The sequence below is a fragment of the Podarcis pityusensis genome, assembly GCF_964106645.2.
Source record: "Podarcis pityusensis genome assembly, chromosome: 3".
In the NCBI taxonomy this organism is placed as follows: Eukaryota; Metazoa; Chordata; class Lepidosauria; order Squamata; family Lacertidae; genus Podarcis; species Podarcis pityusensis.
Window position 1 is genome coordinate 86,200,197 of NC_138026.1, and position 23,563 is coordinate 86,223,759.

Here is a 23,563-nt window from a genome sequence, read left to right on the forward strand (position 1 = left end):
CAGCCTATTATATAAGTATGTACACAAATGCACTGAGAGGTGGGAGCTTGCTTTTGCTGGTAAAGCTCATTTACATTAGGTCCAATTTGAGGCAAACTCTCCTCTCCTCATCAACACAAAGCACCCTTTCTCTTTTCTGATCGTTCATATTGAGTCAGAGTTGAAAATCCCTGTTCACAACAATATGTCATGGAGAACTGTAGAGGATTAGCCAGCGTTCCATATTCTGTAAATAAAAAATATTATTTTGATACTACATTGCACTGAAATGTTCAAATGTTTCTTTGATTGCCCTTGGATCTTCTCGTCACACGTGACATCCTTTCCTGCTACACCAGTATGGCACACTGCACCCCTTGAGAACCACTGTCATAGACAGATAGTATGTAGTCAGGACTTTTTTTCAGCTGGAACTCACCGGAATTCAGTTCCGGCCCCTCTCAGGTGGGCACCATTGCCATGATAAGAGAACAAGGGAAGCATTCATGTTAAGTTCCGGCACTGCTTCTAGAAAAATAGCACTGCATACAGTATATATTTTCCCTTCTATTCTAACAATTCTGACATAATGTTTTCTCTGTCTTTTTGTACGATAGGTTACAAATCAAATGGTAACAGCATGTAAGGCATATATTACTGATGGAGGTTTTAATCGTGTATGGGAACAGGATACTCCTATAGTAATTAAGAAAATTCAGGTTTGTGTGGCAACAGTGCATGATTTCAGTAGGCGTTACAACTGCTCCCTGCAGATGTTTTTCTGAAAGTGTGTGTGTACATATATTATAATGATTTTTTTTTGTTGTGCAGTAAGACTCTGGTTTTCATTCTCAATAAGCTACTGTAGTGTATTCTCATTACATCTATTAGTCCAATATGTATAGTATAATAATTTACACGCTTCTTTTATAGTTGAAAAATTCTGATTGCTCTATCTTAGCAGATTTTGCTTCCTAATTAGGTCTCAGGGGATTTGCCTCAGTACAGCACTCTGTGGTTTGGTCTTTACACTAGGAAATGAAAAGAAATTAATTTTGAATTGTTACAAAATAGGAAGCATTTTGTCATCATTTTCCCTTAATTAGCGAGAAACGTTCAGCAGTCAGGGCAGGAGAGGGAAGAACACTCATCATATAAGCTAAGAAAACTTTCTCCACAAAACTCCCACTGCTTGCCCACGTGAGCAAAAATAAATTTAGGTCTCTTCACATTTCAGTAGATGACAACCATTAAAGCTATATGAAATATTAATTTTGCATATAAAAATGCAAAGACAAATTCTAATTGGGTAGTGCCACGTACACAGGAAAAACAACTGTAAATGGTAGGATTTTTTCTCACAATAATTGGAATCTTGAATTGATTTATTGAATTTCTGTCCTGCCCACGCAGAGCGCTAAAGGGACAGCTTATAGCTGTAGGCAGCCTGCCTAATAAACCTTGCTTGCTTGCTTGCTGGTACTAATTGCTATCTATTTGTTCTTAGGACTGTATTTTTCTGTTTAAAGAGTATCAGAAGAGTTTTCATAAAACAAGAAAACAAATTTTGGAGACTTCAGGGGAGAAGACATTCGAAGTCTCTGAGATGTATATTTTTGGCAAATTTGAAGCTTTCTGCAAAAGGCTAGAAAAGGTACGAGTGCTTCAAAAACCTGTTTTAAGAATCAAACACCATGTATGCTATCGTTTGATTTCAGCCTATTAACTAAAGGATCACGTTAACATAAGTCGAGGAGTTCATAAGGTGGTGTTGGTTATTTTCTTTGAGGGGGTTGGGAACTACCTGCTGTTGAAGTTAGAGTTAAAACCAATGCTCCCAGTTCTTTCAGGTACATTTTGTCCAGCTGTAGTTTGGGCCAAACACACACTGGGGTGGTAAAATGATATCAGAGTTGTAATACTTTAGACTGCGGTTGTGGGGTGTGTGGAAATCCCTTCAAAGAGAAAACTTCATGTCAGTGAGAAGAGTTCTAGCCTAGTATTTGTGACATGGTAATCCTACCAAGCCTTTGACTTATTAATATTCTACAGCCTTTTAAATGTATTTGTGGGATGGGGGGGTATTACTTTGTTTTGTTTTTGTTTTCACTACTTATTTTGTACTTCTATCCTGTATTTTTATCTTGTGAGCTGCCCTGATATCTTTGGATGAAGGGCAGTACAAAAATTTAATAAATCATTAAAATAAAAATTACAGGAGTCCATTATCTTTATAGTGAAAACAACCCCCCTATTTTAGATTACAGAGATGATAACCATAGTTCAAACCTTTTCTGCACTGAGTATGTCCACCATTGAAGGAATTGATATTATGGCAATTAAGTTCAAAAACATCTACCAAAGCGTTCAAAAGAAAAAATACGATATTCTTGACCCACGGAAAACAGAGTTTGATGTGGATTTCGCAGATTTCATGACAAAAATTGAAAATTTAGAGGTAAGTAACATAACTACTGATTAAGTGATAGATATTGTTGGTGTTTTTGAGATTTAAGTCATAGTGAGAGAATTGAATCTGATAAATTAAGTCCATTTATATCACCGGATCTACTTGACATCTTATTGGAGTATGAGTAATGTTGGATATCACCCATACACTTTTCATATTTAATTAAGATTCTGTCAGTTATATACATTTATAAATTCCAGTGTATCCTTACTTCCTAAATAGGAGTGGTCCTTTCAAGGAGCTAGCCATGCTTTTCTGGTTTGGGGGGCTTTCCCCCCTAAAGCATAATTTTTGCCTGCAAATATGGAGGGGTGCCCCTGACTGTAGCAACTGACTCCCTTCCTCCTCCCAAATCCCTGTTTGGGTGCCCTGTGTATTGGCGCAGAGGGCACCCACTTTATCCAGCGCTTCTGTTTTGTTTAATCTGTTCTGTGCTGCTTTTGCTTAGAATTGTTTTACTTTAAGATTGCATGGTTATATTGCTGTAACCTGCCCTGAGACGTTATGGTGGGTGAGAAATCTTACGCATAAATAAATGAAATAAATACTAATTATTTTGCCTCTTGTTATCTGTGTAGAAAACCCACAGTTAATTATTTAGGCTGCAGTCCTAAACACATCTACTGTACTTAGGAGTAACTCCAGCTGTCTTCAGTGGGCTTACTTGCAGATAAGTGGGATTCCAGCCTCAGCTGCTGCCATTAAATGTTTCATTTTTTTATTTAGGTCCAGATACAGACATTTATGGCTGGTTGTTTTGGACGAATCTTGTCTTCACAACATGCTCTCCAGCTCCTTCAAAGGTATGGTAAACATGTTTAGGAAATACTTTAAATTAGAGGAACTAGCAGGCTTTTTCAAACACGCAGTGCAGTCCAGACTGCACAGCTGGGTGATATTTAAGCATATGCAATTCTAGTAAGATCATGCTGTTTCTCCTGCACATCTTTCAAACAATACATTCCCTCTTCTCTAAAATATAGTTGAGCTATAAAAGAAAAGGTGTCACATGCCAGCTTATTTCTCATTTCCTTTGTAGCACAGTTAACACCACCATCTGAAGCAAAGTAGATTATATTCTTGTGGCTTCTATTTACTAAGAAGGCTCCAGGACAATTATCACATAATAATTGGCTTACTGGAGAATAATGTCACTGCAGGGTGAACATCTTTAACGTGAGGAAGGTGCTTCCACTGGATGGATAGCCATGTAGTGGAAGCTGCTTCACATTGCAGCTAAACCTGTGATAACAATGCGGTTTGCTGTGGTAACCAGGTAAAACTCAAAAGGGAAATGCACACCTCCAAACACTTTGAGGGCACATGCTGGGCAGTCAGCTATGGCTCCCTGGCTTATCTTAATTTCAGATTTGGTGGTGTGACTTTTCCCTTCACAGATGAGCAGCAAATGCCATTTTAACACTTTGGCCACAGCAAACAGAATTACTATGTATTTTTAATCTTTGTTGGAAGCCGGCCAGAGTGGCTGGGAAAACCCAGCCATTATTAAATAAAATAATAATAATAATAATAGACGAGGAAGAAATGGTTCCCCTCTGCTAATCATGGGTGACTAGATAGGTTGGAGAGGGCAGCACATTTTATGTAATAATAATAATAATTCTTTCTTCCTCGTCTCTTTCTCACACAACATAACTTCCATGATGCTGTAGACTTAAGTGGTTAGGCACCCTGGGAAATTTATATACAAGTTCAGGATACACAAGTGTCTAAATAATACGCAGAAGTGGTTTTCTTTATTCATTGCAGTCACAACATACAGAACTATGGTGTTAACAGTAACCTAACAGTAGGTTGACTAACCTTTCAGCGGAGACTGTTGACTGTTTAATCTTTTTAGGTTTCAGAAGCTGAATATGCCATGCCTTCAGCATGAAATCGCACACACGATCGGGCGTATTCTTCAGCATTACGTTGCAGAACTTGAGGCAACTAAAAAGGTACTTACAGTGCAATCCTTAGCATGCCTAATAAAAAGCAAGACCCATTCAGGTCCTTGGGAAATGCTACAAGTGGCCAGCGGGATGTGGCTGGTGCTTCTTGGGCTTGCCGATCAGAAGGTTGGTGGTTTGAATCCGCACAACAGGGTGAGCTCCTGTTGCTCTGTCCCAGCTCCTTCCTACCTAGCAGTTAAAAAGCATACCAGTGCGAGTAGATAAATAGGTACTGCTGTGGCGGGAAGGTAAATAGTGTTTCCGTGCACTCTGGTTTCTGTCACGGTGTCTCGTTGCGGCAGAAGAGGCTTAGTCATGCTGGCCACATGACCCGGAAAGCTGTCTGTGGACAAACGCCGGCTCCCTTGGCCTGAAAGCGAGATGGATGCTGCATCCCATAGTCGTCTTTGACTGGACTTAACCGTCCAGGGGTCCTTTACCTTTACCTATTATAAGTGGCCAGCAGAGCAGGGTAGCTGGCATGGTGCAGGGACAGTGATAGGAGCATCAGACTGGCTCCACGGCTGCGCATGTACCATGCCACTGTGCACCTCCTTTTCACATTGGGAAGCCAGGTAAGCAAAGTTTCCCTGTCCTGCCAGTTGCTACCGCTGTCAAGTAAATGTGTTTTGGATTGCAATCTTAGTGCATTTACCTTGAGCAGAAACAGCCAGCTTTACTTGTTAATTTAACCGGTTTTAGTTGTAGAGAATAATTTTATTTGATGGGGGCAAAATGTTAACTACCAGAGTGTGACTTAGTATTCCCTTGGGTGTTGTTGTTGTTGTTTTGAGGGTGTCATGGTTCTGGTGTGGTACTGTAACAGGAAGAGGGCCTTTATGACAGTTAAAGTGGAGATACATTCAAAAAATTGCGTATAGATAAATGAGACAAAAATATTAATAGTAGTGGATGGATGGCATGGTGAGGCATTTACTTGACCTCCTGGTAGGTGAGTGACTGCTGCTTACCAGGAGGGGGAGGGCAGCAAGGTGCAAACGTACCAGCAGGAGCAGCAGATTGGCTAAGCTGATGTGTTTGCACCTCACTGACCTTGCTGGCACCTTGCCCCACCATGCGCTGAGCTACTAACATTAAATATGACCATCCCCTGTAACAATAAACAGTTCCTTTTATTAAAACTTAAAAATAAGTTTAAAAGCTGATGATAAATCAGCTAAATTTTTTTAGCAGACCTACAGCCATAACAATGAAAGATCTAAAATACTTAATCCAACAGGAGAAGCAGAGAAACACTATTTGTATGTCTATGTTTTTTGATAGCATTACAGACTAATTTTTATATTACCAGTATCTTTGGAAATGCTGGATTATAGATTAATCATCCTTAAGTGGTTTCAGGATGTGGTGTTGGAAGTTCTGCCTACAGGGACACAAACCTGCTCATGGTCTGCCATTGAAGTCAGAATGGCAGAAACTAGAAACAATCCCTTTCTAATGATGACCATTGTTTATGGAACTTGCACTGAAAGGATGTGCAGCTGGCCACGTTAGTGCTAGCTTTTAAAAGGGCATCAAAAATCCATTTTTTCAGATTTGGCTGAGCACTTTTATTAAGAAAACTTTGACTTTTTTAGATTGTTGCTTTTAGATGTTTCACTTTCAGCAGCTGAAAATGTATTGAACTTTCTGTTCCAGCTAAACGCTTTTTAAAATGACGTATTGCTAGTTTTGTTTTGCTGCTTTTAAAATCCGTTTTAGCTGTGAAAAGTTTCAGTTGTATTTCATTGTATTTTGTAATTTGCTATATTATTTTTGTAAGCTGCCTTGATTGTCAGTTCCAAATAGCTACAGAGGTATGTCTCATAGCTAAAGCAAGGGATGGAGAACCTGCGGCCCTCCAGACGTTGCTGGACTGCAATTCCTGCCATCCCTGACCATTGGCAATGTTTGCTGGGGTTGAGGGGGACTGGGATTCAACAGCGCTTGGAGTGCTGCAGGTTTCCCAGCCCTGATGTAAAGTATTAGCAGAAGGCGTGTTTTAAATTGGACATTTTCTTTATTGCAGCTTTATCAGGCTCAAAAGGAGGATCCTCCCCTGGCTCGAAACATGCCCCCTGTAGCAGGAAAGATATTGTGGGTGAGGCAGCTGTTCAGGCGTATCAGTGAGCCAATCAACTATTTTTATGTAAGTTTCCGATTATCACCCACCTGAAAGTGACATCATCTGTAAACCATAGCCAGCAGCTCAATTACATTGTCTCGCCTCTCTGTGGTCCACTGGCAAGAATACTGCTTGTTAATATCACCTTACTTCCGATCTTCCAGAAAGTGCTGCTGAGTGTGGAATGATGTAGAAGAGTCTGCAGGTGGAGCTGTTTTGCTGAGTTTGAAAGCAATATTGAAAGCAACATCCCAGCTCACTAGTATCTAGTGCATATTTCCACAGTTGTTTGATTCTTGTTAGCCATAGCCCTAAATGCCAGGTTACTGTCACTTTAAAATCTCTCTGTGTGTCTAGAAAACCCAAAGAAGCTGTCATTATTTCGCTGCAGAGATAAAGGTATCAGGTATCTCAAGAGGATTTTTTTTCTTAATTTTTAAAAAACTGTATGAAGAGACATTATAACATCACCCCCTAACAGGAATGCTCATCTTCATTCCTGAAGAAGTATCCCATCTATCCTGGATACAAGAAATGATTAGAGCAGGAGTATATAACCCTCAGTTCAGTAATCTGCTGTGCTCCCCAAGACAACTTTTTCTGGCTCCACAACACCTCACCATTTTGGGGGGGGGGGGTGTTAATGCAGATATTGCCCTGGGGTGAGCAGATAAGTCAGTGGCTTGATGCACATGAAAATTACTCCCTCCCTGGTCATCACACTGATCATTTGAAGAGCAGTAAGGACGCGGGTGGCGCTGTGGGTAAAACCTCAGTGCCTAGGGCTTGCCGATCGTATGGTCGGCGGTTCGAATCCCCGCGGCGGGGTGAGCTCCCGTCTTTCGGTCCCAGCTCCTGCCCACCTAGCAGTTCGAAAGCACCCCTAAGTGCAAGTAGATAAATAGGTACCGCTTTATAGCGGGAAGGTAAACAGCGTTTCCGTGTGCTGCGCTGGTGCTGGCTCGCCAGAGCAGCTTCGTCACGCGGGCCACGTGACCCAGAAGTGTCTCCGGACAGCGCTGGCCCCCGGCCTCTTAAGTGAGATGGGCACACAACCCTAGAGTTGGACACGACTGGCCCATACGGGCAGGGGTACCTTTACCTTTACCTTTTTAAGGAGCAAAAAAACCCCTCGGATGATCTGAATGAATGTATGTTGTGTATGTGCATGTGAAAGTGAAAGAGTGGGGTGGCCATGCCCACATTTGGCCACACCCACCATTGGTATGCAGCCCCTGTGATGCTTGGGCTACCGTGTGTTACAGGCTTATTCACTCTTACCCCCTCTTACTAGCTACTGTGTGTTACAGGCTTATTCCCTCTTACCCCCTCTTACTAGCTACTGTGTGTTACAGGCTTATTCACTCTTACCCCCTCTTCATTTCCCATTTTCCTTTTCCAGTGGCGAGCCTAACTACATGTTGCTTTAGGTGTGTAGAGTGCAGCATCTGTGGTTTATAAACTTTCATTTTAAGTTTTCATCAAGATGACATCATATTTCCGCCTGTGATTGTGTCAAAAATCCTTCTTTGCAGTGGTTGGTTTAGAAAGAGAACTCCTGTTACCGCCAACAGGATCTGTTTTTAAAGGCTAGTTGCCATGTGAGGTGTAATTTTCATCTGTATTGCAGCTGGGAAAGGAATGGATTATGCCTGATCGTGCACTGCAGTTCAGAATAAAACTACAGCTCATGCTTAGTATCACTGTGTGGTAAACATTTACCGTAATATAATGTGTAGTTAGGTCCTGGATCCATGGCACCTGGAGACCCCTGAAGATGCTCGGTTCTCACTGGACTGTTTGGAAGCTTTTTCCTTTCCTTTCCTTTCAGTTTACATATTTATATACTACAGTCATACCTTGGGATGAATATGCTTCAGGTTGAGCATTTTTGGGTTGCGCTCCGCGGCGACCCGGAAGTAACGGAACACGTCACTTCCAGGTTTCGCCGCTTGCGCATGCGCAGACGCTCAAAATGATGCCATGCGCGGAAGCGGCGAAACGCGACACACGCAGATGTGTGTTCCGTTTGCTTCAGGATGTGAACAGGGCTCCTGAACGGATCCCATTCACATCCAGAGGTACCACTGTACTGTGTACCTGGCTGGGAAGAGGGGATGTTCTCTAGGAATTCAATATTATCAATAAAAACTTTCATATAATAGTTTTCTTTATACCTTTTGGCCAGGATCCAAAAAGATGTTCCATGCGAGTGCAGGATTGAGCCACACATGCAGCCCAAGGTTTCATTAGCTTTCCCTCCAGCATTTCCGAACTGTCAAAAGAGATAAACTACTATGTGTTGTAAAAGTTGCTTATCTATTCAGCAGCGGGAACTGCTGAAGAGAAAGTGAACAAACCCCAGACTGCTTATGCGTTTCTCCTTCATGTATTTATTTGACTTTGGGCCGAGGCATATAAAAGCTGAATTATGATGCTGTCTGTAATTACACTGAAGGAGCACTGGTGCGCATTAACAGCATATGTGTAATATTGAAAGCCTTTTTTATCACATTATGCAAGATCATACAGTATGTCTGGGGGCGAAACAGATACCTTCTTCATTAATTTTATTTTTAATTAAAGGACACCGTCTTTCATTCACTTACCTTTTTATTATGTATTTCAATATTTCAACAGAAAAATTCAGATATCTTGGCAAGCGCAGAAGGTAAAGCAGTCGTTCGATTATTCAATAGAATTTCCTATGTATTGGTGGAGTTTGAGGTGCTCTTTCACACAGCTTGGATGAAGGAAATTTCACAGCTACAGTATGGTATGTTGCTTGAGCTGCAATGAATATTACTAAACTGGAGCCTCCCACCCTGCTGGCATTGCTCACCAGCCCTGTGTACTCCCCATCCCCTCACAGTTCCTTTAATCCCCATCCAGCCTGTTGCCACCCCTACCTACCCACTATCCCCCCCTCACTCCATTGCCAATCCATAATCCCTCACAGCTCACCTCAGACTCCCCCTCCATCATCCCCACGCAGCTTGCCCTAGTCCCAAGACTGGTGCAGCCATTCCCAGGGGAGAGGGGAACGAAGAGGAGAAAGTCTTCAGCCCCCTCTGCCTTGCACTGCCACCAACAGAAGAACTGCACGCTTCCTTCTTGCCATGATGGGTGGTGGACAAAGGGGGGCAAGACTTCCTCTCTTTGTCGTGGTAGCACCCACAACAGCAGTGGGGGGGCATGAAGGATCGCCTCTTCCCATATGAACCTACTTGGTCCCTGAGATTATCTTCTGAGGCCCTCCTTCGTGTGCCTCCTCCTTAAGAGGTTTGGAGGATGGCAACACGAGAACAGGCCTTCTCTGCAGTGGCTCCCCATCTGTGGAATGCTCTCCTCATGGAAGTTCGCCTGGCGCCTTCATTATACACCTTTAGGTGCCAGGCAAAAACGTTCCTTTTTAACCAGGCCTTTGGTTGATCTTATTGACGTCCAACACCCTTTTAGAATGTGGCTTTTTGGGGGTTATTGGATTACTGCTTTTGGTTTGATGTTATATGTTGTGGTCTTGTTGTGAACCACCCTCAGACCTCCAGGTATAAGTTGAATAAATAACAATAAATAATGAAGGCTTGCGGGGGCCACTTACACTGCCTGCCTCTTCACTTGTTCTGCTGAACCACCTGCCCATTCGCCCACTCACTGGCTTCCCCCACTGTTGTCACACTGCATAGGCGACCACCCAAACTGCCGCACAAAGACTTTATCCTTGCACTTGCCAGCTTGGCTCTTGGCAGCATCATGACTTTGTGTGATAGGAAAATGGACCTAAAACTCTATGATGTCTTCCCCAAACCCCAATTTAATTTCAGCATTGCAGGTTACACTCTTGGTTCGTCATCCTGAAACTGGAAAGCTTTTGGTTAATTTTGACCCCAAGATTTTAGAGATTGTTCGAGAGACAAAATGCATGATAAAAATGGGACTAGATGTGCCCGAAGAGGCAAAGAGGATAGTTAAGATTGAAAGCCATGTTAAGGCAAACAAATTAAGCTTGGAGGTAGGTAAACGGTGATGATATATATTCTTTTCTAAATAATGTGCAATTTTGGTTGGATTTTGGCATCATGTCAGCCTGTTTTCCTTGGGTGTCAGGCCATCAGGTAGATGGGTAGGTTGGCAGTTGGTGCCACCTAATGCCCAAGGCAGGAAATGTTCCAGAGTCAAGGTATACATGGCTGCATGACTACTGTTCTGAAATCTATTTCTGAATCAGTTTCTTTATGTCTCCAACTAATAAACACAATTGCTTAGATAATGGAAAAATAGGCATGATGATTTAGATGTGTGAATGTACCTCTTTGTCTCTTAAAAATCATAGCTGGTTTTTTTTTTAGGGGGGGTGACTATAGAGAGACTTTAAAAATTAAAGATAGAGCCTGGTTGTCATGTCTATTTTGACTCTAAGCCAATAGGGCAAGGCTGACTGAAATGTGTCTTATAGAGAACACCTGCAGCCCAATCCTTAATCTTATGTGTGGTTCTGTGGTGGAATACTGGCTATGGGGAGAGAAGCTTCATGTCTGAAGTTTTAAGTGAGAAAGTGTAAAATGTCCTATTTGCAGATTCTTTGAATCATCAGAGGTCAGAGCTCTTTGTCTGAGGAGAAATATCTTTCTTAATACTTGTGATACTCCTGTCAATAAAGCCACCAAGCACATGGCACTCAGTAAATCCTCACCTATTTTTTTTTCTTTGAATGGCTTGTGCTTTCAAATAGCATACACAGGAACATTAGGAAGAACTTCCTAACAGGACATACATGCTGTTCAATAGTGCAACAGGCAGCCACGGACAGTAGCAGATAATTATTTATTAGAGGTTTTTAAGCAGAGGATGAGACGTATCAGGATTTGCTGTATCGGCAGAAAGTTGAACCAAACATCTCTTTGAAGTACCTTCTAACTCTTCCAAAATTTGGCTGGGGGCTTTGGGATATTCTACTGCACAGTCACATTGTAAATTCTGTTAAAATTCATTAAGCTATTGAATATTTGTTTTAAATCTCAGAATATTCTACACTGCTATGAAAATTTGTGTCAAGAAGTACCCACTGTCTTTGTCAATTTGATGGCACCCAAAATGAAGAAGGTGAGTTGTGGCTGGTAGCATAGAAGGCATGTAGGGCAGCAGTAGGTAGAGCCATTTCTTCTTGTTTTGACCTATCCTCCTCTCTGTTGAGTTCTTCAAAGGTGGCATGGAGACTGTACAAATCCAGGACTTTATACTAATCCACAGGGGATCTGTTGCAGATTTTGATTTGAAAAATATATATAGATATTGTAGAATTAGACAAAAGGAGAGAATAGAGAAACTAAAGATGATTCCATGTTTGTGAGCTTAAGAATAAAGTTATTAGGATTGGAGAAAATGTTTATGATTATTATATTTAACTTTACACAGTATAATAAAGAAAGGCTTTAAAATGTTACTGACCCTTAGTGAAATACTTGACTATCATTATGATTTGTTATATGCTATAGCATTCACAATAGATGCCTATTTTTCCTGTCTTTGTCTTTTTTCCTACTTTCTGTAGGTAGAATCTGTGCTGAGGCAAGGGCTTACCATTTTAACCTGGTCATCTTTGACTTTAGATAGCTTCTTCCAAGAAGTTGATGAAGTTATAAAAATGTTTAATCAGCTTTTGAAGAAGGTAAACCTGATTTTGAACATGTGTTCAACAGATTTTTGTTGTTGTTTTATTGCTAATATTGCATCATCAGCTTGGGATGTATGGAGTGTTAGGGGAAGAGTAGTACCTCTGGTATGGGACACTTTGTGTTCCTTCTGGGGTAGTTTGTCCACCTTTGGTCCCAACCCTGCACTCAGCTCTCACCTGTGGCTTCTAGAAGCTATCAGCATGTGACTGCGACCAGAGCCCAGGAATGACTTTGACTGGCCAGCTAAACCAGGTGAGGGTAGCCAATGGGTCTCAAACCCTCAGTGAGTTAGGGACTTCCCCTGCATGTGAAGACAAGGGCAAAGCAGGGGTGGGGGCACAAATCCTGTGGGAATGTGGAACTAGTTGTGTGGATTTGAATCACAGCCCTTGTACTTTAACTTCATTGATGTTTTTGGGTGAGTTAGGTTTTTGCCCCTCAAAATCAAACTCTATGGGATTCTCGAAATAATACTGTTGTGGAAACCCTTGAAAGACATTGGCATGTTATTAACTACCTTTTTTTTTAACAGATTAATGACTTAAGCGAAATGCAGATTGATTTAACAATGAAAGATATGGCAAATACCCTATTACTTATACTACCAGAAAGTCCAACAAAAGTGGAGGATTTACTTGCACGCAATGAGGTGACCACAATTTAAAACAATTAATGGAACAAATATATTTCTAAACAGACATTTTTATTTGTCACTTTGATTGATTGTGTGTGCGAGCATGCAACAACATTACTGATTAGTTCTCATACCCTCCTTTGCCTCTCTCCTCACCTGACCATCAGGGCTACTACTTTATACATGAGTAGACCAGAATCCTGTTCCTAAGTAGCTATCAGTTATATAGACTTGAACTAAAAGATTCTTGTTGTTATTTTCTTGAAGCAACATTCTGCATCTTCCATTCGTCCTCTTCCTTTATTTTTTATTCTTAATAAATTTCATTAAAAATTGGTTGCTGGTGTATTGAGACTCTTAGGTAGCTTTGTGCCAAAACTCTCAGGGTTATTCCAACCCTTCAGGTACCTTGTCACTTGGTTCAAGCTACATGGTTGCATGAGCTGGATTTGAATGAAAAAAGTAAACTACACTGGTTTCTGGGGAGAGACAGATGAGCTGGATGCTGTCGCTCTGCTTCCCTTGAACTAAGCCACACCCACACTGGCAAAGTGATCTCAGGTCTCACGTTAACCCTTTTAGGCATGCAAGTGTGAGTCAATAACTGTATATTACAACATGAGATACCTGTTAAGGCAGAGGAGAAGGAAGACTTGTAGGATTTTGTTGGCATCCACAGCAATATCAAACTTGTCCATTCACCTGGGCTGCTAATTTGCCTTGGAACCATCTTCCTATAGTTTGGAAACTTCAAGTTTAAGAAGTAAAATTATGGCAAAATCTGTCTTAGGTGTGTGTTTTGCGTATTACCTGAGTGAAGCAACAGATGTCTTGTCTTGGTTGTCTAGGAATGATCTTCGTATTGGGTTCAGCAACTGAGTAGGTTCCTGTAAGGTGGGAAACCTCCACAGTTGCCATAGGAACTCATTCCTTATATGATATTTTTTGAAGAATATGATCTTTTTGAATAATAATATCTAATAAGACTGATTGTTCAAACTGTAAGGCCAGATGATTTGTTCTGGTTTAAAGCAGTTCATATTCTGATAATATTAAAATACTGGTAGTGGTAAATATAAGATTATTGCTTTTGAATCTTCAGAAGTGATATGTGTAGATCAGAGTTAAAATGTGTCACTTTTTGTAACCATAAGTAATTAAATACATTTCAAAATAAGTTTTCATTTGTGATATATTATTGGTACAGTGGTACCTAAGGTTAAGAACTTAATTCATTCTGGAGGTCTGTTCTTAACCTGAAACTGTTCTTAACCTGAAGCACCACTTTAGCTAATGCAGCCTCCCACTGTAACCTGAAGCATATGTAACCCGAGGTACCACTGTATTAACTAAAGGAATTACTACCTTCGCCAAGTGTTCTGATTCCCCCCCCCCCCCAGTATTGTAAACATTCTTCCTGTATATCATGAACAGGTATGCACCAAGGAATGGGCTGAAATATTAAACAACAGAAGCAGACACATAGAAGATGCTGTGCAAGAACTGATATCTATATTTGAGCATATTTACGAAGTTAAGCGTACTAAAAAACCATCTGTGAGAAAATTTCAAGCACAAGGTATTTTTTTATATCCCTGTGTGAAATGTTCAACAAAACCCAAGTAGTTACATTATTTATGCACATTTTCTTTTCTCGGTGAAGTGTGTGTGTTCTTTGTCCAAGATTAGATGAATATATAAGATTCCTTACTATCAATGATTATAAGAAGGTTGTTTTTTTAATGCTTCAAAGGTGACATTCATTTATTTATTCAAAAGCATTTCTAAACTGCTCCAAATTTAAAAATCTCTATGCAGTATACAAAAATACTACATAAAAACAGCAGAACAGTATTGTAAAAGTAGTGATACAAATATAAAAAATAATATTTAAAAAACAGATATCATTTCTGGTGCATGTTCCACAGGAGCTTCCATCCCTTGCACTCCCATGCTCTGCCAGTATCCTGTACACGATTGTTATTGTTCCTCATTACATCTTTCTGCCACCCCACCCAATTCAGCCTGCCTGCCTGCCTTCCTGGTTCATCACACCAGCAGTGACTGGTAGATTTGTGATCTGTTAGGAGCCTGCTTCTTTATCCAGGCTGGAGCTCAAATAGGCATTTTGCAATGCAATCCTCAGTACACTTCTTCCTATTCAGTGCCTGACTTGAGACCAGCTGTTCTCAAGTGGGCACTGGGGTCTTCACAAAGATCATGGTGACTGTTGTGGCTTATCCACAGCAGGTAGGGATACATTTGTACCCTTACTTAGACAACATCATGATCTGGTCATCATCATTCCTTCATTTGGTGTATTGAGACCAGAGGACTATGGGTTTTTCATGACTGCAACAGAGAGTCAGGTGATACCAACACATCACCTACAACACCTGGGTGCCTTGCTAGACACAAGTCTGGAGACTGCAGTGCATGCTGCTAAGAACCGATGGTACAGGGTGCATGGAGTCTGTCACAAGTCAAAGCTTAAATTGGTTAGAACTTTAGGTGGCAAGACTGGCATTGTAGCACTCTGTACCATGGATGAAGCTTCATATGTGATGATAAGACTGGACTATGCCACCACAAAGGCACATATCATTCATTGGGGTATGAAATCTCGTGCACTGCAGTCAGAAGTGACATTTCTTCTAGTACAGGCAGAGAAGAATTTAAGATCTCTGGTAGCAGAATATGTGCATTAGGTAGACAACTTGAAAGCTGATTGGTTCGGTAATCAAAATCAGCAGGAGCCACTGGGAAAGTTCTCTATTTTTTCTGAAGGGCAGGTTGCCTGGAATGGTTTTGTTCCGAGAGAGGGGCTTGAGCCTTGGAAAGTATCATTATAGGTTTGTGGGATGCCTGGGTGTAATACACTAATTCTAATTCCTGGGTGTAATACACTGACTTTATCATGTTAAAAATACAAGCCAGGAGCCAGCCTTGTGATGGCCACTAAAGATGGCTTGTTAGATGTGACAAAGGGAATGGCTCTGTGCCAGAATGATTAGTTAGAAAGACAAAACTTCTAAAGTAGAGTTTTAGAGTTTTGCTGGGCTGGAGGGAAGGGGCAGCATGCAAAATATTGCCAGCTGCAGAGGTTCAGAGAACCATGGAGGATTTCTTTTTGAATTCAGGGCTGTGCTTATGGAGGAAACCAGACCCTTTTTGAGTGTAACGCCTTAAACCCCGCCACAGTAGGCTCAGGTTATATAGATGTGTGTAAATAAACCATATACAGTCATACCTTGGGTTGAATATGCTTCAGGTTGAGCGTTTTCAGGTTGAGCTCCGTGGCGACCCGAAAGTAACGGAATGTGTTACTTCCAGGTTTTGCCGCTTGCACATGCGCAGACGCTCAAAATGACGTCATGCAGTGAATCACGACCCGCAGACGCGCAGATGCGGGTTGTGTTCGCTTCAGGATGTGAACGGGGCTCCAGAACGGATCTCGTTCGCATCCAGAGGTACCACTGTATTGTAAAGACACCACAGTGTCGGCTGTGCCTTATTTCCAAAGTTAAACATGAACCCTGAGTAAGCGACTGTAACCCCTGGAATCTTGCACAGCTGTGAAGAGTGTTGTGGTGTGCAACTTTATTGCCATTCCAATAGCATCTAGTGACGGTATAAATCTCAGGCTAGACTGTACCCATTTATGCAGAAGGTCTCCAAGGTGAAACAGTCTCTGGAATATTAGAGCAGTATAGGTAAGGGAAATTGGCAAATCGGATCCATTACTTTGGGATAATGTTTGGTGCCAAGGGCTGGCTCAGCTGCAGTGATGCACAAAGTGGGGCTGAGTGTGAGCCATGTCTGCTAGTCACCTGATGAAGAATTGGGGTGAATGTGGCCTGCCTGCCTCCCATGTTGTTCCTACCCAGTTTTTGTCTGACCTTTATATGATTGAATTAACATTTGTGGAGGGGTTTATATACATAGGGCCCACTGTGCAAAGCTTGACCTACATGACCTATTAACCTCAATTTTGTTGTGTATTGGTTGCAGGGATGAGGCCTATATGTATTGTGCTTTACGTATGCAAAATCTTATGGAAAAAGTAGGTCTTAGTGCATTAATAGCTGACAGTAATCCTTTCCCTTTCATCGTATGTACAGTGTTTGGTATGAACTTCTGCACAGGACTATCAGTTGAATGAACTATATTAAATTTATTTTATATTTTATTTTCAATAGAAGGGAAGCATGTAGCATTTGGAAGTTCATCAGATGAGAAGACCTCTGCGTCTTCAGGTATCCTTAGTAGTGAAGACGCTGAGGACAGTGAGAAGGAAGATGAGTTTAAAAAGGTATTCCATTGCAAATGAGTAACCGGATATATAGTGCAGGACGTACATTACTGAAACTGAACAGAAAATTATTTGCAAAGCTATTACACAAGTTGTACAGACAATTTTCAAATGTTATTTAGCTTTTCCTCCCCTCTCCATTCTTTTGGGGGTACTTAGAAGTGAGAGTGGGATTGCAGTCTTTTGTCCTGAACTATGGGAATGGCCATCACTGAGGTCAAGCAAGGGCAAGTTCAGTAGTCCCAGGGTTTGGGGCAGATAGAAGGGCAAAGCAGGATCTGTACCATGAAGAAGGATCAAGGTGTGAGTTTCCTGGTCTGGTGCTTTACTGGACGTAAGAAGATTCTAAATCAAATCTCATTTTGTCTCACAAGAATCCCCTGTGATCAACTCAGTAATACCTAGATAACTGATCTATTGGTTTGAAGAAACAAAGAGAAGAGAGATAAAGTGTTGGCTGTTTTCTGGATATATTTAACAGGAACACATTCTTCTTAATTGTAGGAATGCAAAGAAGTAGTTGCATATTTTAGTCATCAGTTGCTGGACAGCCTACAGAAAGCTACTCGATTATCCTTGGATGCCCTTAAAAAGCGAATATTTGTTTCAAGGTATGTGGTAAAAGAGGCTTTGTGTGGTGAAGAAAATTCCACACAGGTTGTAATGGCTGCTCACTAAACACAATAAATTGAACTGAACTGAACTGAACTGAACAAGTTGTCTTCTCAAATCTTGAAGTGGATTTTCTTTTCCCACAAGACTCAGTCCTATTCCTTCACAACTCACAAAATGCTAGTACTTTTTTGCCACTGGCATAAGAAAACAAACACAGCAATTGACCAGACTTTCCCTGTCTTGGAAGAGCAGGATGTTCCCCCTTCCTCTCTTCAACCTCCCCCTTGCTGCCCCACAGAACCCTCTTGGCGTGCCCTCTGTCCCGTCCGCCCCGCCCCCCTGCAATTTCGGCATTTTGTTGTGGCATATCAATAAAACATTTCCTGTTTCTTTTTCAGCTCCAGCTCATTTGGACGACCACCCTATTTACCTCAGACAGCAACTACTAAACCCGAAGATGTTATTACATTTCTAAAAGCTGAAGTGCACTTAGCTATTCCAAATGTTGTAAGTGATTTGTGCAATCAAGAAAGCGAACTCCTTAATTTCTTCTGATTATCTTAACTTTTGCAGTGCTGTTCAATAAATTTCTTGAAGATTTGGATGAAGTAGTATACAACTCACATACAAAAACTAGAGATGATTTTAATTTTTTTAAATGAGAATACCCAGAGCTTGCTGAGAACTCACAGGCTTATGGGCTGCTGACGGCAAATGCTTGCCAAACTGTGTTTGGGTTTAAGAGAGTTACATTTGGGTTTAAGACAGTTGCATTGTGTCTAATGGAAAGCATTTATGTGTTCTACATAGGTAATGGTGCCTAGTTTGGATGATATCCAGCAAGCCATCAACCGCATGATTCAGTTGACACTGGATGTAAGCCGTGGGGTGGCACACTGGGGACAGCTGCACCACCCGCCAAGATCCAGTACCACCCTGGAAAGCAATGTTGCTGCATCACCCAGCTTAATAGGAGGAAAAGCGAGAAAAGAAGAAAGTAAGTTAGTAGCCTCTGCTCCTCTTTTCCATTACAAAGTGCCATTGCTTCCAAAATTTCAAAACTGTTCTTTAAAGCTACACTTAACCCAGCCTACTTCCAGCTGGGCATTTATACTGTGAAATGCCCAATTTTAAAGTGACATGTGCATGGTGTTGTGGATAAAACACCCCCTCTTATGTATTACCTGTTCAACTTCTGATTCTCGGGTCTAGGATCCTGTGCACCCCAGAGGATTCTGCACAGGCCAGGGGACCCAAATGACCCCCGAAAACAACCCAGTAGCACCATGGCAAAAGAGCAGTGGCGCCATTAGCAACTGAGACTTTAGCTTCCTGCCACTTTAATTTTTAAAAAGTCTGACCCCAGCAATGAGCAAGGCCAACTAGATACCACCTCTTGCGTTGCAGAACCAGTGAGAGCAGAAAGGGTGTGTTCTGAGGGGACTTGGTGCATCCTCTGGCTATGGTGTTGCTTTTTGCCCCACGAACCCGAACATACCTTAGAGAGTTGTCTAGCGCAACTTACATTTGCTGTGTGTGCGTGTGGCCAAAACCCTTGTTTTTACGGGCCTGCTTGCCAGCCAGCGAGGGAAGAAGGGAAAAGTGTATATCTAAAGAGAGGATATTTGGACCATTATCCTAAACAAATGTATTCAGGTCCTCTGTCATCCTTATTGTACATTGACTATATTGCAAGCCCCCTTGATATCGTTGATTAGTAGGCAAAGGATATATATTCCAGATAAAGAAATAAGCCTTGGCGAGTGCCAGAGGGATTAACAAAAAACACAAGTAGTCTTTATTTCTCAGAAATACATAAGTAAGTATAATAGATTCTGAGAGCACAATCCAGGAAATGTAAAGTAGTAACCCGGTCTATTAAATAAAAAAAATAAAAAAATAGTTAAATCTCAGTGAAATTTTTTTTGCGGATTATGCTCAATAAGAAATACATATTCATTAGTGTAGATTTCTGCTGTTTACGTTTTTGCTCTGCTTTGATATATGGAAGGGGAGTGTAAAGAGAGGCTACAGAATTTATGTTGTTAACCGTATTTCTCAGAAACACCAGAAGAGACATATCCTGCAAGAAAGTTGAGAAATTTCTATCCAGGAGTGGCAGAACACAAAGATATTTCCAAGTTAGTTGTGCTTCTGTCCTCATCGGTAAACTCTGTACGGAAAGCAGCTAGTGAAGCGCTGCAAGACTTTCAAAAATATAAAGCTCTGTGGACAGAAGACAGGGATGCAAAAGTTCAGGTAAACTGAATTCTGAGCCTTCGTTGTGATTTTACGCACCACATTTCTTTTTACTCAACTTGGTTCATGGTTCAAAAGCTAGTGCATAGGGTCTCTTAAGTGTCAGTGTCCCCTGGGTGCAGATGACCTGGACTCACACGAATCCCCTCAAATCCTACCCTATTCATATAACAACATTCACAGTTTTTACCAGAAAGCAGAAGGAGAAAAGTTTGCTTGAGGAGCTGAACATAAGTGCTGTATTGTATTTGTGGGCTGAAAACTGAAGTGCAGGGCTGTTCCCACTGTGAATCTTGACTTTAAGCGGGTGGAATAGGCTCCTGGGTTATTCTGGTAGTTGGTAGGTGGCAGCATCCATGGAGAGCAGGATTTGGAGTGGGGGACTCAATGCAGGCCAGTGCAATATGTCCTGGGCAAGCTGCTATTTGCAGCTCTGATGTAGCTGCTATATGGATGTGTCACACTCCTTATGTAGCCTTTGAAGTAACACTACAATACTGAATACTGTTTTAACAGAATAAAATAATTCATGTTAATAATCCGTTCCAACTGCTTACAGCAATTTTTAGCCAGTAACCCATCTCTGACTGAGATCAGGTCAGAGATTCTTCATTACGCTACCTTTGAACAAGAGATAGAAGATTTAAAACCTACAATTTCTGTTGGCCCCATTGAACTGAATACAGGTATGAAAACCATTTTCTTTATGTGCAATGTGCAGGAAAATAAATTGTCACTTTGGGGGCAACAAGTTATTTGCTTTTCTGAGCAGTGCTTGGAATAGCTGTCTCAATTGTAAGTTGATCTTGCAATCTTGAATTGATCTTTTCCTGTTGTTTCTAGGTCTTCAGATTGTCTTTTGTCCATCCTAGAGAAATGCCTTAATACTTTTTTTTTTACAGCCATAGCACTGAGTTGAAATTTTGTTATAGCAACACAAATCTGGCATTTGTGGAAATTTTACTTTGAACTACAATTATTAGGCAGACAAAAGATCATGCCATAGCCCAGTAACCAACCATATAATGTTAGGAAATAACCCACTCATCTCTAAAGTCCAATACAGAAGTTATTACAGTGGTACCTCAGGTTACATATGCTTCAGGTTACATATGCTTCAGGTTACAGACTCCGCTAACCCAGAAATAGTACCTCGAGTTAAGAACTTTGCTTCAGGATGAGAACAGAAATCGCGTGGCAGCAGCAGTGCGGCGGCAGCAGGAGGCCCCCTTAGCTAAAGTGGTTCTTCAGGTTAAGAACAGTTTCAGGTTAAGAACGGACCTCCGGAACGAATTAAGTACTTAACCCGAGGTACCACTGTATCTGTGAACTGTGCTCTGTGAACATATGGAGAGGCTGGGGAGCTCTGAGCACCCCGACAGCTCCATGCAATGGAGACCTCAAGTTGAGGATGGAAGAGGCTATGCACAATCAGCTGAACGTGCTTAGGTTTCCTCTTCATACTGTCTGTCCAATGTCTGAAGGCAGAGGTGGGCAGGGCCAGCACAGGCAGCCCTACATGCCGCTTTGCACATTCTTGGAACATGTGATGGATAACCTCTGTGCGCTGCTAGGTCTTCTCTTGATTCTTAAGTTCTAGCCCTGTTATAGGAAATAATTACACAGTGGAAACATCCCCTCCCTCCATGACTGAATTTATTGGCTCTAATTGTTACATAACTCCAATTAGATACTTGATGTCAGGGGGCTCTGTTAAGGAGATCAAAGGGAGATAAAGCATGAAAATGTAATAACATATATTATTTTACTAACTATAACCAAAATCTAAAGAAGCAGGGCTTTGATCATCTAGCACAAACTGAACAGGAAAGACTCATTAAGTTTCCGCTTGTGGATTTGAGATTCTGCTGCATCCTGTAGACCCATGCCTGAAGGATGCACAGCCTTCATTTTGAAGAGACTCCTCTGAAAGCTGTTGGTTAGGAAATACAAATCCAAAGTCCCTTTGGCATGCAAAACTACTTGCAGAAAATTTTTGGGTCACAGCCTAAAGGTTGTAATTTTGCTGACTAGGCTGTTTTGTTTTAAACTTGTCTGTGCAATTTCCTTTCAACGTGTGACATGCAAAAGGTAGTTGCTTTCTGTGTACAGTATGATCTAGAGACTGTAATTTTTCCATAGGACCAATGAAATTGGCTCTCTCAATTGAAGCTAAAGCATGGAAAATGTTACTCTGCCGCTATTTAAATGAGGAGTACAAGAAGAAAATGCAAGACATGATAACATTTATAGCAGAATATTTGAAAAAACTATCTCGACCAATTCGAGATTTAGATGATGTCAGATTTGCTATGGAAGCGCTGGCTCATATACGAGACAAGGAAATAGAAATGGATATGACTATGGGGCCCATTGAAGTAAGTTTAAAAAAAACAAAGAGTTGGGGTTGGCATTGCTTTTTTGACTATATGAATTGTGAGGCATCCTGTTCTTTGCTTTGTTTCTTTTTAGGAAGCTTATACAATTTTAAATAGATTTGAAGTTGAAGTGACAAAAGAGGAATCAGAAGGAGTTGATACATTACGGTACTCTTTCATAAAGCTGCAAAGCAAAGCTGTAAGTATATGAAACATACACCCTTTATACGAGAATTAATTAATGGCAGTTCATTAAAGTTCATTAGTATCAGTTTAGAGTGTATAAGGTCATCTGGCCTGTGCTCCAAGATCAACAATCCTGCTTTATGGATCTCTATGGTGCTTCTGGACTGGAGATTTGTGTTCCTCAATTGTTTGTTTTAAGATCCTTGTGGCCCCTACAATTCTATGATTCTAATAGCCGTGTTTCACATTTCTTTCCAAACCAAGTTACCTCTTCTGGCTCATGGCTACAAGATGCATATCCCTTCCCTTTATGATCTTCCAGGACTTTTCACTTGAACTTGAACTTTTGCTCCTCATCCATGCACCCATGACAGTAGTACCCGCCCAGCGTGGTAGACATTTGCTTTCCAGCTGCCTGGTCACTGCCACTTCTGGGGAGGGGAGAGGTAATAGGGAAGACAGTGTGGGATGGACACAATGGTGGGGGAACCAGCTGGGTTCCATCAGTGTACTCCACTGACTAAGCTGCTTTTGGCCCATGATGCTCTCAAAATCTTCTTTCTACATGATACAGACCTGGTTGTTTTTTAGTTCTGTGTAATTCTTCTGCTCCATGTATTTTGGAATCCTTCTGAAGAGGCAACTTGTAAACCAGTTTATTTCTATGCCATACTGACATTTGCTGTCTGAGTCCTAGAGTTGGAGGGCAGCCCATCCACATTTGAATAGATAAAGTTGAAACTGTATGGGCGCTACTTTCTTGGAGTTTTTGAACATCCATTTATATTGCAGGCCAGTGTTCAAGATGAGCTGATTCAAGTGCAGCCCAAGTTTAAGAGCCAGCTACTGGAGGCTGTTGAGGTTTTCCGTGAGGATGTGTCGAGCTACGAAACAGCATATGAAATGGTAATTTATTTGAACAGTTTGCAGAGAACACACATATATATCTCACACTATACATAAGTAAACTGTCTC

The 23,563-nt window shown here is 41.3% G+C and overlaps 1 protein-coding gene across 1 annotated transcript in view; it reads left to right on the forward strand.

Annotated features, from left to right (window-relative positions):
* Positions 1 to 23,563, forward strand: part of DNAH8 (dynein axonemal heavy chain 8) — a 138,772-nt gene that overhangs the window by 17,495 nt on the left and 97,714 nt on the right. The window contains 21 exon segments of the mRNA XM_081000066.1: positions 597 to 698; positions 1,487 to 1,633; positions 2,240 to 2,437; positions 3,176 to 3,252; positions 4,311 to 4,410; positions 6,434 to 6,553; positions 9,170 to 9,305; positions 10,354 to 10,541; positions 11,552 to 11,632; positions 12,081 to 12,197; positions 12,737 to 12,853; positions 14,273 to 14,417; positions 17,038 to 17,150; positions 17,655 to 17,761; positions 18,164 to 18,272; positions 18,576 to 18,762; positions 19,828 to 20,024; positions 20,584 to 20,710; positions 22,167 to 22,402; positions 22,497 to 22,601; positions 23,381 to 23,494. Of these exon segments, the coding sequence (XP_080856192.1) occupies positions 597 to 698; positions 1,487 to 1,633; positions 2,240 to 2,437; positions 3,176 to 3,252; positions 4,311 to 4,410; positions 6,434 to 6,553; positions 9,170 to 9,305; positions 10,354 to 10,541; positions 11,552 to 11,632; positions 12,081 to 12,197; positions 12,737 to 12,853; positions 14,273 to 14,417; positions 17,038 to 17,150; positions 17,655 to 17,761; positions 18,164 to 18,272; positions 18,576 to 18,762; positions 19,828 to 20,024; positions 20,584 to 20,710; positions 22,167 to 22,402; positions 22,497 to 22,601; positions 23,381 to 23,494 (2,823 nt within the window).